The 15,045-nt window shown below is 43.0% G+C and overlaps 1 protein-coding gene across 6 annotated transcripts in view; it reads left to right on the top strand.

Annotated features, from left to right (window-relative positions):
* The window catches only part of rerea (arginine-glutamic acid dipeptide (RE) repeats a), a 165,655-nt gene that overhangs the window by 112,070 nt on the left and 38,540 nt on the right, over nt 1-15,045 (top strand). For all 6 annotated transcript variants that reach the window (XM_061768662.1, XM_061768672.1, XM_061768680.1 and 3 more), the window contains 3 exons: nt 6,898-7,003; nt 8,258-8,354; nt 11,067-11,171. In XM_061768662.1, coding sequence (XP_061624646.1) covers nt 6,898-7,003; nt 8,258-8,354; nt 11,067-11,171 — 308 coding nt within the window. The remainder of the gene's footprint in view (nt 1-6,897; nt 7,004-8,257; nt 8,355-11,066; nt 11,172-15,045) is intronic.

Genomic DNA, 15,045 nt, shown 5'->3' with positions numbered 1-15,045 from the left:
GCCGTAATTGATTACCCGATTAATTGAATAAGATGTCATTTGTGTGGAACTGATTGATTAACCATTTATTAGAGCAATGGAGGCAACATTGGCAATGAGAGGTTGAGCTACATACACACAGCTGTGCTATGGCTCAAGTCTTCTGGACAGCTTTATTCTAAGTAATACAACATTGTCATGGAAATAGAAGTTCTGAACATTCAGAGAGAATGGCCAAGTCCGTTAAAAAATATATTTTTTAAATAAACAATTAAGGACATTTCGTAAAACGACCATCCTAACTCAAAATGTTAAAACACACATCCCAGCAGGATGTTGACAATATCTTTGTGGTCTTCAAAATGCTCTTGCACTTTCCCCATCAGTATTCACCAAATCCTATTTAATTTGCACCTTTGTTGATGCGGCAAGCAACTTTAGTGTGAAACTTAAATGTACAATATGTGTTTATAACGTGAAAGTTTCATGCATCTATGTGTGTGCGTGCGCTGAATCAGGTCGGGGTGGTGTCAATTAGCGCTGCCTTCAGCAAGCGTTCTCATTTCCTGTCTTCCATTACTTCACACAGTCTTTCTCTGCCATCCTCTGCCCAGGAGCCTCGACACACACACACACACACACACACACACACATTCACACGCGCATACACCCGAGGCTTGGATCAGTCAGCTGGGCAAGTGTCCATTATGTCCACACACACATACACAAAGCCTGATATTCATATCCTCCTGATGTAACGCTGTGCCCTCCCCCACCTCATTTGTCCAAACAGTACAGTACAAGTGAGACGTCTCATTAGCTTTTCAGGCCATGCTATTATGCTAATACGGGAAAACTAAAACAATGGGACCACAGCTCACGGCGATCCAAACAGGTTGAGGCACTTGGCGCAACCTGTGTTGTTCTTAAAATGTCAGCATTCCTCTCTTTGCTATATCTTTGTCTCTGTGTGTGTGTGTGTGTGTGTGTGTGCGGTGTGGTGGGGGGTCGGGGGGGGGGGGGGGGGCCTTGTGTCTGACTCATGGTTATTGCCTTGAGACCAGGCAAGTCTCTGTTCCCAATTGAAGATCCCAGGCTACACACACCTGCAGTATATGTAGAAAGGCAGGTATCAAAGCAAGCAGTCTTTGAAGCTTCTAAATGAAAGGCTGTAGGCAGAAATGACCATGTTTTCTGGCAGGCTGTAACTGTGTCTGGCTGAGCTTGAGAAATAAAGTCAGTATTATGATCTGAACAGCAGATATGAGCTCCCCTAACTGCCTCCATCTGTCCTCACACAGCCCGCGTTTGAAGTCTCACTTGGATCTGCATCTAGTCAATAGCCTTGTTCTTTGTGTGTGAACTAAATCACTCCTCGGTGCTTTGTCTCTCTCTTCTGAAGATAATCATCATTATGAGTGATTGTATTTTTTTGTTTGTTTTTTATTTATTTTTTTTAAATCCCCTCTGCTTTTGCCTTGAATCACTTTTTTTTTTTTTTTTTTTTTTTGACGGCATCAAAGACAAATATTTATGTTTGACTCAAGGTTAGTATGCTCTCTTCTCACCTCTCTGCTCTGTGGGGGCCGGATAGTATGGTCAACATCATCCGTTTTCTTATTATTTCTGCCATGGATATGGTCTTTCCCTCTGGGCCTTTTTAAAAACACTTGAAATCACTTAAAAAGTTGAGTGGGCCTGCCCAGAAAGGCCCCTTTTTGGCCCACACTCGTGCCAGCAGGATTCATACTAATGCCGGACCTCCATTATGGTATACTAATGGCTCTCTTACATGTTGTTGGCAGTGTTCCCAAAAAAATACATTTTAGAAACTACAAGGTGTATTCTTTAGAATCCTGGAATCATTTACAAATAGTCAGTCATTCACACGAATGTTATGGAGCGACGTTAAATACTCAAAATGGCGTCGGCAAGCCAAGTCCAAAATCTTCAATGGCAGAAAAGAAGAACGTGTTAATGATGTGGCATCTTGGGTAGAGCACAGCATTTACTGACGTTCCAAGTTCAGTTGACCAAAGTGCAGTTTGTATTGGGGGATCAGGAAGGTGTAATGAAAGTGTATTTTTGAGACACTTTACAGTGGAAACTCAAAACAAAAAGGTCTACCGCACCAAACTGAACTAAACAGTACCATTTGGCAGTAAGGAGGATTAAGTGTCCAATCAGATTAGCGGGTGATTTCATTCCTTTGCTGCTCACAGCGTCGAGGCGGCATGGGGTCGAGGGATTGTTATGAGACTGTATGCTGTGAAGAAAAGATAGAATCCGGCAATTTCCATTCGGTTTCCACCTAAATCTCTGTTTTAGATGGAATATCCATAAATGGATGTGTGTAGAACAGATTTATACATGCCTGTTCCTGGAAAGTTGTTTTTGAGTGTGAGGCTGGCACGAGCACTGGCGTTCTGAGACGCACGCACGCACACACACGAACACCCACACATGCAGCAGAGGGGAGAGCAAATTTGCCCACTTTGAAGCGTTCATCTAATGTAGAGCTGTGCTGACAGATGGGCCCGGTGTGTTCAAAGCAGACCTCACCCAGTCGATATCCAAACAGGTCAAGCCAAAGGGATGCAGAGGGAGAGGCGGCCCTGTGTAGGCTCGGAGCAAAGATTCCGCCAGAACCACCACCGCAGCTGGGACTCGCCTCAACCCCCTTCACTCATCTTCCTCCTCCTCCTCACCCTCACCCTCATCATCATCATCGTCATCTATCCCTCACACACACACACGCAGGCAGTATTTGCTCAGCGGGTAAGCAGACTGTGAACACTTACCCTTCCCAAACATTGTAATCAGCGTTTGTGTAGTGTTTATTAAATGTACTGAAGACGAGAATGCTTGAGGGCCAGGTTGTCCTTCCTTTGTCCCAGTGTCCGAGTGCACACTGTGAAGCCCATACAGAGTGAGGAAGGGGGGGGGGGGGGGGGGGGGGGGGTAGTGGTGTGCAGAGTGGAATCCTGCTGCTGCTGCTGCTGCTGTCTTTGACAGCCAGATTTAGAGGTGCTTTCTTTTACCCCTGACACACAGTTTCAGCCTGCTTGAGTCTACTGCAGGCTTGGGAGAAGAAAAGTGATGCTTATCCTGAAAGCCTGGTGCGTGCGTGCGTGTGTGTGTGCGTGCGTGCGTGTGTGTGTGTGTGTGTGTGTGCGTGTGTGCTCGTTCATTGCAATCTGGCATTTCTTTCTAACCCCCTCTCCTTTGTCAGTTATCGAGATGTTAAAGATTGCATGAGCACAGCAGATCCCGTCTACCTCACTGGTTTATTGTCACACACACAATTAAACACAGTGTCAGACTGTCTGTCTTCCCATTGGAAGTGCCTATTGAGTGCTGGTGTGTACTGGCACATCTCGCCACTTCACAAAAATAGGAAGTAAATTGAGGAGAGCAAGATGACAAATGACAGCAACGCAAGAAGTGGAAATCCGTTCCAATCGGCTCCCATCATATTTGTTACATTTGTGTGTTCTTGCAAGTGCATGTGTGATCCTACCAGCCAGCTCTTCCGGCCTCCCCTTCCCTAATCTTATCTTGTTAGAGTGGAAGATTAGTCCTCCCAGATCTCATCTCTGCCTCCAAATGCCACAATCAGCCTTTTGTTCTTTGGTTGTGCTCGCTCTCCCCTTGCGGCAAGGGAGGTAGAACACTTCTTTCTACTTACCCGCCCCCAAAAGCTTGTCCTCTGTGCCATTTTGAGCCTCTGCATCAATGTCACATGACTACCAGCACTGATTGACTATGCCCTGGCCCACCCCTGCCCCCGGGGGTGCCGGCTAACTAAGCCGTTAGCTCAGCAGCCTGTTAAGCCAAGCCGAACTGCTTGACATTCCTTGCTAACACTGAGCGGCTCCTCTCCGTTTGTGTTGCCTATCTATCTTTCTTTCCTTTCTTACCTCTGGCTACCAGCTCCTGAAGGAAGTCATAGATCCTGCTTGCTGATGTCACCAGTGGACCGGGGGGGGGGGGGGGGGGGGGGGGGGGGGGGGTCACGAACAGAGTTAGCAGAGGAAGAAGAGAGTGTTTGAAAAGCAGAGAAAATAAACAGAGATTTCCTGTTAATGAGGTGCACTGGGGGCCTGGCGTGTGGGAGCAGGAGGGTCTGGTTTTGTTTAAAAGCAAAGCGCTCGTGTTAGTGTGGAGCAGCAATGGAGGGCATGAGATTTGCAGGTTACAGGTTGTCACAATGTTCCTTTGGTTGTCGTAGCATGCTTGCTCAGCAATAACTTCGTCAAGGCTGCCGTGAACAGATGTTCGATAAAGACCTACACGGGACGGTGTTAGCCTCCCCACTTGTTTTGCACTGTATTGATTTCAGCCCATCTGAGTGGAAACATGGAAATAATCCCATACCTGCGGAACTTTTTTTCCTGTTACAATTGACTCCCTTAAATAACGCATATGTACTTCCCTTCTTCCGTCTTCGCTTTTCTTTGTGGTGTGCGTGCACAGGGGCCCCAGCTGTAGAGGTGACTGCGCACACATGCAGCCACACAAAGAGAACTGCTCAACCATGATAGATTCAAGGGGCCGGGCGCCTGAAGCCAGCGAGAGGGAGAATTAACTGACTCGCATAATGCCCATCTTGTTTCGGTTGCTTTCGGAGCCCAGATGCAAGCCTCCGTTAATTTCTTTATTCATTAAGATCGACTTTGTATTTGTTTTAGAGGGATATTTCCCAAATTTTTCTAGTGTAGCTGTTGAGTGCCCTCCCTCCTTCCTTGGGTTTCTGAGCGTGGCCAAGAATGCCACAGGCTGAGCTGAGCCAGTGAAGGGAGGGGAGGCGCCATTGTGTTCAACCCCAAAGCATGACTCTCAGATTTATATCTCCACACTCAATGAAGGGCTAGCCTTGTACCCTTGAGGCTTTCAGTAAAGGGGGGGGGGGGGGGGACACACAGTTGTATTTCTACGTCTACCGAAAAGAGAATGTCTCGCCCCTCCTACCTGAATCCAACCCTATGCTTCACTCTGCTTTATTTACCTTCTTCATTTCTATCTCTCAGCTGTGGCTTTGTCCTTTGGCCCCTCGGCTTGTGAGCACCATTCCCAGGGTTGAGGGCCCAGGAGGAGGCAGGGCAGGGCCATGTTTAGCCTCTGGCAGGACAGATTAAGATGGCTGACTTTGTACAGCGCTTTGGTTTGCTACTCAGTCGGCGAGGAAGCTCTCCACCGCCATGCATTTCAAAACTGCAGTTTCTTCATTTTGTCTGTTTTCTATGATGGATGTAAAACCAGGACAATCGAAGCAATATTTCATTCTCGACTCTTTGCTGCTCAATACCCCATTCATTTACTCTCCATGTTGTTTTTGCCACACATTTTTATAGCATTGTCATAATTGAAGCTATGCCTCTCTCCCACATCCACTCCATATGTGGCACTCTGTCTTCCTCTTCATCTCTCCCCCACTTTTGCCCAAGAGGGCATAATGCCACTTTGAGCTTCCAAACAGCAATATGCTCTATAGAGCAGCATCTATTTTGGACACTTCATAGTGGATCAAATATTTCACCCTTCTCTTTGCAATCCCCCTTTTTTTTCTTTTTATGTACACCTTTCTGTTTGCCTTTACACAGGTGCTAAAACATGTTGTGCTTTTTCAGGCATAAAATAAAATATTCAGGCAGCACGCTGGTAGCGTTTACAGTCTTAATTATGTATAAGCACTGGGTAACTGCTTGTTTTTCTGTGCCCGTTCTAACGTCCGGAAGGCAATCATGCCTATAAAGTCAGTGGACAGTGAGGAGATTGGACGGGTGGGCTAACTGCTGGAGAAGTGGACGGAGGGTGTGTGTGTGTGTGTGTGTGGGTGGGGGGGGGGGGGGGGGGGGGGTGTAGTCGACATCATTTCTTCACACTCTGCCGAGGTTCTGTCTGAGTCCATTAGTGTAGCTCTCTGTCGAGTCCAAGTGTGTGGTTATGTGTGAATACTGACAGTCACCCAAAGGAGTCAATGCAGCTGACTGAGTGCATACCAGCTGCTGTTTAACACGTCCAGGCTCACTTCCTTCGCCGTGCTCAAGGTTGAGGGGGAGAAAATGGAGTGGAGGACTGGAATGAGAACGATTAAGCACGGAAGGAGGGAGTTGGAGGAGAACGGGGAAAAGCAGAGGTGCGCTTGAGGGTGATTTGCTCAGCTCTGCCTCCTCCCCAGTGGCATAACTGAAGAATGTACTCGAAATATCTTAACTCTGACCTCATGTTCCTCTACATACAGATAAGATACGACAGAAAGGGGACGTTCATTTCACTCATTTCCTTCTTTTCTCTGGTACTGATAGTGGTGGTTAATGTACACAATATAGTGTCACAGCCCAGCAGTCTCTGTAAATGTTCCGTTAAACTACAGTGAAGCTCACTTGATTTTAGGCGAAGACACAATAAATAAATAAAAATGATGACATGCAATCAAAACAGTATTTTACCCTTTTCATGCCTCGCCTCAATTTCTCCCCACCATCCCCCCTTTTTCTTTGACTGGCCATGAATGTGAAGCCGGCTTCTCGCCGCTGTGCTTCCACCTGCTGGTCATCTAAGGAATTACAGGCGTTGGCTGAACTGCACATTATAACAAGACCAGTAGATGGCAGTATGTTGAGCATAAAGCCGGAAAATGATGCCAAAATAGCTCTACCCCTGTTTATACAACAAACAAAATATTAACTGGTTAATTAAGGGTAAAATGAACGATACGTGGTTCTGAAATACCTTTCCCACCTTCTATCTTTTCTTTATTAAAGCTGTAAATGGGTTGCAATCCCTTTTTAATGGATTTAAGTCTCCCATGCATGCCACGCCTGGAGTCTGACTCAATGCACAGCTTTAGTGTTTACAGACGGCTAGTTTCCAACGTTATGATCAAACAAAATGTTGTCTGCCTCTGTGTTGCAGAGTAAACGGGACCATCTGCTGATGAATGTGAAATGGTACTACCGCCAATCAGAAGTGCCCGACTCTGTCTACCAGCACCTGGTGCAGGATCGCAACAATGAGAATGGTGAGCCTGTACAGTGTTACACAAGTATCCCTCCTTCACAAAAACACACACACACACTCGTCTGTTCTCCAGATTTGCGAGGGCTTCAGGAACGAGCTGTAAGTTGCATTTCAAATAGAAAGCTTAGCCTAGTGTCCTGGGCAGAGGAGCTAATTCAGTGGTGCTACACTGTTCCCCTGGTAACGCTCCTTCGGAGCAAGCAGCAGTGCTGTCAAGTGTTAATAACCTGCAGTGTCATGTGGCCCTTGAGCATACACACGCTCAACAGCACCAGTCACTATCCCACTGATCAACTTCACCGGGAGCAAACACAATCCCTTTTATTCAACATCCTCAACAAAAGGGGTGACATAGATGGACCAAGGCCCTTGCACACAAACGCAGATATTTATCTTTTAGAGTGAGGGAGTGAGACTTTTTTGTGATACTTGTGGATGTAGCTATGACCTCATTTTTTTCTTTCACAAATGGGAAGAAAATATACCCCCACAATTTATAGATACTCGACATTCTAATGTAGTTTTTATATTACTTGTAGACATCACCCTTTCGAGTGCTTCTATTTTCACTCACAGTTTTGAAAAGGAGCGAATGTGTACATCTTTGCACAAGCTGCTCACCTGTTGACACATCCTAGTAGCGGCGCCCCGATGACTGAGCTGTTCTCAGTTTACCTTTCAGAATGCAGACGCCTCTAAATTTATACTGTGGCAGAGCCTGGAACCTGAGGTCAAATGCAAACAAACATAGCTCCAACTAAACGGGGTCAGAGGCAAGGATGTAATTCATGCCATTCGTCGTACTGTACGAACCAAACGCAGCATATTTTTTTTATCCGTCCCCCGCAGGGTAAAAGTGTCAGTTTGGCGCTACGCCGTCCGCAGTGCGTCCTTGTAGCAGGGACTGCGGATTGTTAGGATTAATGTCACAAGGGCGGACTACAATGGACTCAGCATGCCACAACAATTGAGCTCATTCATCAAAGTGCCGCCTCGTTCTCTGTGCTGCTGATGTGTCTTCACCCTTCCTCTCCAAGGGTCATTTAAGTAGAGGACTGGACACCGTGTCCTCTCCTTAGGGGAACCCAGTTTATTGACGTTATTGAATTATGGGGCACATTATTGACCTCTCCAAATGTACTTACGACTCCTGATGTATAGAACTGCTTTGATGATTTCGTTAGTTAAATACATGCCATTTTTTTGCCTCTCCAACATCTTCCATTCATCCTCATTTTCTTTCTTTCCTTTCTAGATTCCGGACGTGAGCTGGTTATCACAGACCCTGTGGTCAGGAGTCGAGAGCTCTTCATTTCTGACTATGTGGACACTTACCATGCTGCTGCTCTCAGGTGCGCGCAAACACTTGCACATCTTGTGCATGATTGCTGCACTCACATAATCAAGTGTCAACTCTTGAAAAATTTTAAACTGCTGCAAACGCAATTCTAAGTGCTACTGTTTGAATGCCGTTTTGAACTATACATGCAGTGCGTACGGAAAGTATTCAGACCCCCTTAAATTTTTAACTCTGTTATTTTTCAGCCATTTGTTAAAATCATTTAAGTTCATTTTTTTCCCCTCATCAATGTACACACAGCACCCCATATTGGCAGAAATACATTTTATTGTTGAAACTATTGGTGATTTATTCAAAAAAGAAAAACTGAAATATTACACAGCCATAAGTATTCAGACCCTTTGCTTTTAGACTCATATCTTTAACTCGGGTGCTATCAATTTCTTCTGATCATCCTTAAAATGGTTCTACACCTTCGTTGGAGTCCAGCTGTGTTTGATTATACTGATTGGACTTGATTAGGAAAGCCACACACCGGTCTATAGAAGACCTTACAGCTCACGGTGCATGTCAGAGCAAATGAGAATCATGAGGTCAAAGGAACTGCCTGAAGAGCTCAGAGACAGAATTATGGCAAGGCACAGATCTGGCCAATGTTACAAAAAAAAAAGTCTGCTGCACTTATGGTTCCTAAGAGCACAGTGGCCCCCATAATCCTGAAATGGAAGACGTTTGCGACGATCAGAACCCTACCGAGAGCTGGCCGTCCAACCAAACTGACCAATCGGCGGAGAAGAGCCTTGGTGAGAGAGGTAAAGAAGAACCCAAAGATCACTGTGGCTGAGCTCCAGAGATGCAGTCGGGAGATGGGAGAAAGTTCTAGAAAGTTAACCATCACTGCAGCCCCTCCACCAGTCGGGGCTTTATGGCAGAGTGGCCTGACGGAAGCCACTCCTCAGTGCGAGACACATGAAAGCCCGCATGGAGTTTGCTTAAAAAAAATAAATAAATAAAAAAACCTGAAGGAATCCAAGATGGTGAGAAATAGGATTCTCTGGTCTGAGGAGACCAAGATAGAAATTGTTGGCCTTAATTCTAAGTGGCATGTGTCGGGAAAACCATCACCTGTCCAATACAGTCCCAACAGTGAAGCACGGTGGTGGCAGCATCATGCTGTGGGCGTGTTTTTCAGATGCAGGGACAGGATGACTGGTTGCAATCAAAGGAAAGATGAATGCGGCCAAGTACAGGGATATCCTGGACAAAATCCTTCTCCAGAGTCCACAGGACCTCAAAATGGGCCGAAGGTTCACCTTCAAAAAAAGACAATGACCCTAAGCACACAGCTAAAACACCGAAGGAGTGGCTTCAGAACAACTCTGACTTAAACCCAATTGAGCATCTCTGGAAAGACCTGAAAATGGCTCCCCACCAACATTCACCATCCAACCTGACAGAACTGGAGAGGATCTGCAAGGAGGAATCATTCCCAAAGAGACTCATGGCTGTATTAACCCAAAAGGGCACGTCTACAAAATACTGAGCAAAGGGTCTGACTACTTATGGCTGTCATAGTTCAGCTTTTATTTTTTAATAAATCTGCAAAAACTTCAACAATTCCGTTTTTTTTTCTGTCAATATGGGGTGCTGTGTGTACATTAATGTGGGAAAAAAATGAACTTAAATTATCTACAAATTACAATGGAACTCCCAAGATCAAAGACCGTTCCAAAATGGTGCAATAATGTAAGCATCAGTATCACAATAAGGTGCCAATAAATTGAGATTTTCCATTGAAATTCATGTTCCTTGTATTAAGTAGCTGTTATGCTATAAGAACTGCAAATTAGTCAAGCTCCCACACATTTGTATAAATTAACTGCAAGCGGACAATGTACATGCAAACTGCAAAATATGTGAGCTTGCTCCAAGGGTGGACATTTTCATCTAATGTTAGCATTTTATGAGCACATGGTGAATCTTCACTTAGCAACATGATTCCGGTAGCAAATCGATTTCAAATTCAAAATGTTCACATCAATTGATATTTGTTTTTCTCCAGTGTATTGTCCCTGTCTTTACCATACACACAGCAGTCCAAACAGGAGACCATGGATGTGTATTTTTACGCTAAATAGGAAAAGCTCGACATTCATGCAAAGATGATTTCCTAGGTTTAAAATGTTCATTCTGTCTCTCATACATCCCCCTCCCACTTCCTTTTTTTTTTCTTAAGCAAAACCATCTGTGAGCAGCCGAGTGCATGTTTCTTCGAAACCACTGATTTCAGGGCAAATTAGCTGTGACTTTTTCAACACAGGGCCCCCTTTGATTTCACTTCTACAGGCTTTAGATAAATGGGACAGAATTCTAGTGGGATGCTGTAATGCTGCAGCTCTCCAAAGATGAATGAGCCTTAGTGCCCTTTAATTTTCTTCATGGGGGTTTTCTGTTGTCTGTGTGAGACAGCCTGTCTTCATAATTATGGCCGTGCTGTCTGAGGCCAGGCAGTGGGGTGTTGCTGTGCAAATAGTTCCAAGGTGGTGGTGCCCGGAGTAAGAAGTCCTCGCACAGTGCAAACAGTGATTCACCGGTGTAAGCGTGGTCTTCACTGCAAATTTAGCGAGCCCTTCTTGCTTCCATGTACTTGATTTGTCAAGTCCAGTAGATGTTCTGTCCATCCCAAGAGTGGCAAATTTCCTTTGTACTTTGGGAGATGCTTTAAAATAGTGGTGTATAATAATGTTTGTCTGCTCTTCCACAGGGGGAAATGCAACATTTCACATTTCTCTGACATTTTTGCTGCCAGGGAGTTCAAAGCTCGCATTGACTCCTTTTTCTATATCCTCGGATATAACCCAGAGACTAGGTAAGGAGCTGTCCCTTTTTCTATTAACCGCCACCCTTGAAATGGCAACTACAGTGGATCCCCACATATTTGTGGTTCTGTACCTGCGTATTCACCTCTTTACAGATTGGTTTTTTCGTTTCCCACATTTTTTTCCAAAATGTTTTTCTTTTTTGTTTTGGGGGGAATTAACCCCTGTTTTTCATAAAACGCTAATTGGTTGTATTTCCCCGCTTATTCAAGAAATTGACGGGGTTGTTTGTTTATTTGTTTTTTTCAATGCAATTATAAAGACTCATTTATTGTCGCTATTCGCAGTCGGGCCTGCGCCCTATCCCGCACAAATAGCGGGGGTCCACTGTATATGCCTGAGACAGAGCTGGATACGTATGATTCACTAATTAACGTCATAGTTCTGTAATTCTTCACTATGTGTACTGAAATTTGGATGATGACACCAGTCAAAAATATCACGGTGTCTGCTTTGGCTAATAGTGTACTCATGATTAGAATGTATTGATAGGAAATGTTTAGTTCCTTTTATTGTTGTTTTTGGTTACAGTCTATCTAATAATCTATTTTGTCTGCGTATAATTCCAATTTGCTGTCATACCAGAGAATGAGTCCCTGTGAAACCATGCTATACAGACACTCATTTATATTTTTGGAATTAATTGTTGAGGAGCTCATCAGATTTAATTGAAATGACTTCTTTGTCTAAGATTGCATTTGGATGATGGATTGCATTCCGTTGCTTTTGACTCAGGGTTCTCATATACAGTGGTGTGAAAAAGTGTTTCCCCACGTCCTGTCGTCTTATTTTTTTTGCATGTTTGTCACATTTAAATGTTTCCCATCGTCAAAGAAATTGAAACATTAAACAAAGACAACACAAGTAAACACAAAATGCAGTTTTTAAATGAGAATGTTTATTATTATGGGAGGAAAAAAATCCAAACCTACATGGCCCTGTGTGAAAAAACAAAGCTGATTTATCATACCTGAGTTCAATTTCTCTGGCCACACCCAGGCCTGATACTGCCACATCTGTTCTCAATCAAGAAACTGCTTAAATAGGACCTTCCTGACAAAGTCAAGCAAAGCAAATTTATTTATAAAGTGCATTTCATACACAAGGTAACTCAATGTGCTTAACATGATTAAAAACATTGAAAAAAACAAATAAAAAACAGCTTATAAACATTTAAAACAAAGAGAAGAAAAAAAAAATACAATTAAAACGGCGTGCTGTGCAACAAATATTTAAAAGTGCTAATGCTCTAAAAAGCATGGAGAAAAGAAGAGTTTTTTAAATCTGAACTTAAATACATGCACACTTGGGGCTGATGTCACTTCTGTTGACAACATATTTCATTTGTCTGTAGCATAATAGCTAAATGCTGCTTCACCATGTTTGCTTTGGACTCTGTGCTCCACTATATGACCTGAGTCTGTCGATCTCAGAGCCCTACTGGGTTTATATTGCATTTCATTCATGTATTCAGGACCTAAACCGTTTAGTGATTTATAGACCAGTAGCAAAACTTTAAAATCGATTCTAAAGCTGACTGGAAGCCAGTGTAAAGACTTTAGAATTGGAGTAATATGCTCTGACCTTTTTGTTCTGGTCAGAACCCGAGCTGCAGCTTTCTGAATGAGCTGTTTAATGCTCTTTTTAGGGAGTCCAGTCAGAAGACCATTAAAATAGTCAAGTCTACTTGAGATAAAAGCATGAGTGAGCTTCTCCTGGTCTGCATGACACATGCAAGCCTTCACTCTGGATATGTTCTTCAGATGGTAGAAGGCAGTTTTAGTAATTGATTTGATTTGACTGTTGAAAGTCAGGTCGGAATCTAGCTGAACACCAAGGTTTCGGACTTGGTCTTTGGTTTTTAAAGAGAGTGACTCCAGGAGACTCATTGCAAGTTATCGCAAATGCTTGATTGGAGTTGTTGCTGCTAAGGGTGGCCCAACCAGTTATTAAATTTAGGGGGCAATCACTTTTTCACACAGGGCCATGTAGGTTTGGATTTTTCTTCTCCCATAATAATAAAAACTGCATTTGGTGTTTACCTGTGTTGTCTTTGACTACTATTTAAATTTGTTTGATGATGGGGAACATTTAAGTATGCACAAAAATTTTAAATCAGAAAGGAGCAAACACTTTCACACCACTGTACACATTGCATGTCATTTCGTTGCATAGTTACATATCTATTTCTGTAAAGAACACATTGTACAACATTTTCTTTGTGTACTGCAGTTCTCCATGACTGTGTAAAAAAAAAAAAAAAAAGAGAAATTGGCATTTTATTTGTTGTGTACATGGAGTAAAGCCTTTCCCGTCAATATTTTCACGACATTGTTTAAAGCTTGGCAAGGGTCAACACTTTCCTGGGTGCCCTTATTTGCTATTGCTTTAGAATAGTCCTCAAATATGTTTGTATTCAGGATACCGTCTCATCTTCCTGTTTGAGGGTCCTTGTTGTATTCAGAGGAGAACCTTAAGGAATTTGAACCAGTTTTGTTCAAAATGTAGATTTTTTTGTTGTTGTGTTTTTCTACTAGTGGTGATTCATTTACAAATAATGAAATATTAGTGTATCAGAAGAAGGATGTGTATAGCATATTATAGTACTATATTGATGTTCTATAGGATTATAAGGAAATAGAGAGAGGGGTAGGCGTAAATAGGTTTTACTTCTTCCTACTCCTTTTCGATTATGTATAACTTTATTTAAATTTTTGGTTCAATCTTGTTCTGTTACTTTTTTGTTCAAAATAAATAATTCAATTTGATTCAAAATATAAGCCACACATTGTACATACACATACAGTACCAGACAAAACATATCGACATTGTTGAGTTAATTTTGGCTTTTTCAGTTTGAATGCTTCATTGTTCTCATTACGTCACATTTTCGGCTTGATGAGGATGTGCACTTGAGCAGAGCAGATCATAATACCCGTCTGAATACTTAAGTGTGTGCGGATTTCATTTAAAAATGTGAACAGTTAACACTTCAACATTGAGGTAATTGAAAAATGAATGAACCCTACATAGATTTTGGTGATTTAAAGAGAATGTGAAGCTCTTGGGCTCTAGAAAAGTCAGAAACAAGCTGGGGAAAAGACATCACATTTGAAATCCCGACTTTTGCAGACAAAGGGTCTTCAGTAGACTGTTGTAAGTAGACTGGCTTTTAAATGATTATGATTCAGTTGTTTTGGAAGGGCTGTGTGAACGCTACGTCATCCAAACTTTTTTTTAACACCGACAAGAATTTTTTTTTTATTTTAACTACTCTAAGGAAATCATTCCAAAGGCAACATGATGTACCATATTTCATCATGTAGTGGCCTCTATTTGATGCTCTGTCTTAATTAGTTTCTGGCGCACTTTGGACTCGAGCAAATGAGTGCCTCACCCCAAATAGATGCCTCCCTTTTGCTCCCTCACGAAAAAAAAAAATAATAGGGGGCGGTAGGTATAATTGCCTTTAGCACATTTCCACAAAGTGCACTTAAATTTGTTATGCCACGCCCTCAACTGATTGCCGCTTGCATGGAGCGTCTGTAGCTGATTGGCTAGCAGCATTGACAGCATTGGCTCTGACATCAAAACAGTAGGAGCGCATTTAACTCACTCGCAAATTCATAGAAGTAGAAAGGAAACACAAATGTTGTTAAATGCTCACTCTGTAGTTCAGTCATCAGTTGTATTAAACAAACAATATTTCACAAATTATGCCAGGGTATGTAAACTTATGAGCACAACTGTACATACAGTGTAGTGCAGTCATATGTACCCCTGTCATATTGGAATGAAAGTGTAGGGTACACCTTTTTTGTAACCTCTAGGTGGCGGCATATTAGAATGAATGTGTACAGCTTT

The sequence above is a fragment of the Phyllopteryx taeniolatus genome, chromosome 1, assembly GCF_024500385.1.
Source record: "Phyllopteryx taeniolatus isolate TA_2022b chromosome 1, UOR_Ptae_1.2, whole genome shotgun sequence".
NCBI classification, from domain to species: domain Eukaryota; kingdom Metazoa; phylum Chordata; class Actinopteri; order Syngnathiformes; family Syngnathidae; genus Phyllopteryx; species Phyllopteryx taeniolatus.
The sequence above is the reverse complement of the archived record's forward strand: the minus strand, read 5'-3'. Positions and strand labels throughout refer to the sequence as shown.